The following is a 4360-nucleotide window of genomic DNA, read 5'->3' as shown; positions in this document are numbered from 1 at the left end:
ATTTATTCATACAGTCCAGTCACCCTATTATTTTTATTCGACATAGTCAGACTTAAGATAAAATAAAACAACGATCGTTAATGGCACCGACCGGAATAATAACGGGCGCTGCGTTCATTCATTAGTCCTTCGAGCATAGATATTTATTTGTTTTAATCATTACAATATAATGTATTAGAGGCATTTTAAAGTAAATCTGGAAGAAAAGACTCTCATTGGAGTACATACTTTATAAGATAGTTCTGTAATTTTCATATCACTAATGATATTGGTGCATGAGAATTGCTGTGATCACACTGTATGAAATTAAACAATTTATAATTATAATAATAAAACAATATATTTTCCTTTTATANAATAATAATACAATATATTTTCCTTTTATATAAACATTTATTCCAATATATTTTTTGAAAATTGGGTAAAATTTGTAACGTCACAAATTCGAAGGTGGACCGTTTGTGATTTTTTGTTATGTCTACTTATTTATTAAATAAAGAAGAAAANTTTTTTGTTATGTCTACTTATTTATTTTATCGCGCGAAAGAACCTTTTTCTGACACAGCGGTGTCAACCACTCATTATTTTACCGCTGACCGCTAGATAAGGCGATAAAAGAGAAATATAATTAAAATCGTATTGTTTATCAGTATTGATCCCTTCCAAAAAGACTGGCCGTTATCGATTTGAAATTGCCGTTAGATCGGTGTTGACTCTTCTCTACTCTTTTCTTCTGTCATTGACCGTGCTAGAGTGCACACGTTTATTTTTTTATTGACACTTTTTTTACAATGATGGAGCTATATTTTATTAATTATTTTATTTCATTTTATTTTATTGTAAATTAACTTAATTTTGTTTGTATGTGGAGAGCACTTGTTTCCTTTTTCTTCTAGCCAACGCTAAGGAGCGAGTGTCCAGACCGCTCCTGGTGTTCTTCATTAATTTCCTGTTAACATTAACGGATGTGTTCCAATACCGTCCGTGATGTTTGTAATATTATTTGTTTAAATATTTTATTTTATTTGTATTGCCTTTATTTGTAGACATGGTTTTTGATGCATTCGCATTTTTGTCCATGTTTAACTTAATTTTCTTTTTTTAACAATTAAATTAAATTTCCTTATTAATTTCAACTGTAATATTTATTTTATTGCGCGAGTAACTTAATTACTCGCGTGTATTTATCCCTATTCTTTAATCTAGACACGGGCTACGATATGTTTTACATATCAACCACAAACAACTTTAATTGTCATAATTGTGTTTAATAATACATGAGGTATTATAGTAATTTATACATTAAACGACATATTAACATTAGATTATACTTTTAATTAACTTAAAATTAAATTCCACCTATGGTCCGGTAATCATATCTGATAGATGTGACACCTCGCCTAGGTGGTGGCGACCCTTGCTACTATAGCTAGTCGTTATGCAAGTGGGAAACCACGTTGTTGTTACAGGCCGAATTATTAATAAAAAGCCCACTTGGAAATTATAATGTAACTAACAAAATGAATAAATTAATGACCAGCTTCAGCTTTTTTTTGTTTTCCTGACCCTTCTTCTTGTGGCTCGTCAAATACATAATCAATTTCTTGATGAGGCTTGTTTTCAAGATCTAATGTCAAATCAGGCTCAATATAAGCAGCATCTTCATAAGTCATTTGGGAATATGGCAACAAATTCTTAATTTCCTCGATCCTTAATTCTGCTACTTTAATATTAGAGGCAGCTACCTTTTTAAATTCTTCTATTTCCTGCATCTGTAATTTTCATAAGAGAATAATTAGACATTATTCTCTTATCATTATTCATCTTCATAAGTGTCGTAATATGCTCAATGCTTTGCATTACGCATCTTACGATTATCAATGAAAAATGTATAATTTGTATTTTAAATAACTTGTAAACAAACAAATAATTTATCTGTTATAACAAATACGATGTTCAACACAATTTCTTATTATTTATATATATGTCAATTTATCAATTGTTAAATATGTTATCTCAACATAATAATCATGTAATGTATAATTAAATACAATAAACTAAAAAGATCACTAAAAGCGCTGACAACAATATTCCTGGATTGGGGGTACTATCATTTTACTATAAAAAGCACTGAAATCCTTTCAGTCGGAGAGAGTCAGAGAGAGACTCCGGGGATACTCCAAGGAGTGATAGCGGGCGAGAGAGTTCGTTTTATCCGGATTGAAATAAGAATAAAAAAAGTAACAATTATCAGTCACAGACCTGTGTTGTTGTCGGCTGACTTTTACGCGTTTTATTTATATATGAAAAGAACTTGTTTTAATTATTTATCTTTTGAAGAAGTGCGAATTAAATACTTTTAAACATATATAAACATATCGAGATATTTATCAAATCATTTTACAGCAATTTGCAAGAATAAAAGAATTAAGTAATATTATGTTATCCCAATTATTTGGAGTTAATAAATTTTGAGTAAAGGATGACAAAGTAATAGATCATTTATTAAATTAATATCTTAAAGTGTCAATTTTGACTGGTTGGTAAAAGAAGTTATACATAATCACGTTATATGGTATTCGTGAACTGGCTCTGCCGTTTTGATGTTTTAAAAAACCGAGCGTGATTTCTACTGTATAAATTAGGCTCTGGTATTCGTGGACGGGCTCTGCCGTCTCGTTGCCGAGGTATTCGTAAACTGGCTTCGCCGTTTCGTTGCTTCTTAGTTAGGACATTAGAAACTAACCAGACAAAAGTTTATTATACCTCTATAAGAGGAACTTAACATATATTTTTATATCTACTTGTCTTTGTCGTTCTAAACCCTCGAACAATACGACCCCGCTAGAACCACAACATCAGGTTCTCACTATATCCATCGCTCATTTTCATCATTTATATTTTACCAACTTTTTACCTATTTTGCTTATTATTTTTGAATTATAACATAAGTCATTTGGGAATATGGCAACAAATTCTTAATTTCCTCGATCCTTAATATTGGTATTTTTTTATATCGATAATGCAAACATTCTGCAAAATTATTCCATTCAATGTTTAAAATAAATATTAGTCANAATTATTCCATTCAATGTTTAAAATATACATTAGTAATATAAATTTATATCATTTTTTTTGTTACTCATTTATCACATTATATTAATCTATAAAATTTTAATTTAAGAAATATTTAGCGATAAACATTTGATTCGGTCAAAAATGATCTTTACATACTTTCGGAGGTACCCATCAGATTTAGCTTTAAAAGCTAAATAAGCAGCTTTTTCAGCTTCGGGAACACGTTCACTAATAGCAATCCAATTAACAGACGACTGAGTGTAATAAACAAAAAGAGACACGAGAGTGNGAAACACAAGAGAGACGAGTGAGTGTAGGTAGGGAAGGAATGTAATAAATAAAAATGGCTATAATAAGGTGGCGAAGGAATGTTGTTAAATGTGTTTGGGGTTCGGGGTGTGAAAGAGAAGAAATGTAAAGAAATGTAACACAGGTGGCCAATAAGGAAATAATAAACGTAGCGGGCGTAGTGTAAAAAAGATGGGCACCAATGGAAAGTAAAAGTGGCTATAGATACCCGGCAGTGACTACAATAAAATGAAATAGAAAGGGATCTCGGGGTATGTATGCTTGTGTAAAAACGTCTAATATATGAATAAGATGGAATTACAAAGAAGGGTCACTACCTAGCTCCTGCACAGAAACGCGCACACCAATTTCCGGCGACTCACAAATATCGTGTTTTTATAAAAATATTTTAATTTACTCTCAATGACCTATCTTGTTCTAATTGTTTATTACTAAAATGTTCTTCAGTAAAGGATCTATTATAAGCTTATTATATAAACAAATGTTTCACTTACCTCTGACTATCCTGATATTCTCTTGAGATGAATGATGTTGTTATTGTAACAATTATCGATGTATACGTTTACGCATTAATGTACGCAATTATATTTATACGATTTATATTACTACTAACTCGCGTGTAACTACTTTTCTAGTACAATTCTATATTAAATCTACCCAAGATGAAGTCTAAGTTTATTATAACTCTGTCTTTTTGTAAAAACCTTTTATATATTTATGTACTATAATTCTTAACCTTATATATGGTGTTTTACCTTGATATATCTAATATTTAATAATTTATAAAGCAAATAAATAACTTCTAAGCAACATAACTGTCCTGTGCAACAAACTATTTCCAAGTGGCCTACGTCTTTTCAGTCATCCAAATTGTGATCTAGGTTAGATGCGCGCTCAATTTCAATTCTTTGCACAATAGATTATACTAGTGTCCTACACTCCGATTGCCGGCACTGTGGCATAGATCAGACTA

At 30.6% G+C, this 4360-nt stretch overlaps 2 protein-coding genes across 5 annotated transcripts in view; one reads left to right on the top strand and one right to left on the bottom strand.

Moving 5' to 3' along the window:
* The window catches only part of LOC126896640 (uncharacterized), a 21420-nt gene that overhangs the window by 4862 nt on the left and 12198 nt on the right, over positions 1-4360 (top strand). The gene's annotated exons all lie outside the window — the stretch shown is intronic.
* LOC126894038 (ATP synthase subunit d, mitochondrial-like) overlaps positions 1530-4360 on the bottom strand; it is a 3974-nt gene continuing 1143 nt past the window's right edge. The window contains exons 2-3 of the mRNA XM_050664680.1: positions 3231-3332; positions 1530-1772 (exon numbers count right to left, since the gene is read on the bottom strand). Coding sequence (XP_050520637.1) covers positions 1530-1772; positions 3231-3332 — 345 coding nt within the window. The remainder of the gene's footprint in view (positions 1773-3230; positions 3333-4360) is intronic.

This window comes from Daktulosphaira vitifoliae, unplaced genomic scaffold, assembly GCF_025091365.1.
Source record: "Daktulosphaira vitifoliae isolate Bord-2020 unplaced genomic scaffold, ASM2509136v1 Scaffold_1, whole genome shotgun sequence".
Classification (NCBI taxonomy): domain Eukaryota; kingdom Metazoa; phylum Arthropoda; class Insecta; order Hemiptera; family Phylloxeridae; genus Daktulosphaira; species Daktulosphaira vitifoliae.
This window is presented reverse-complemented; position numbering and strand designations above follow the sequence as displayed.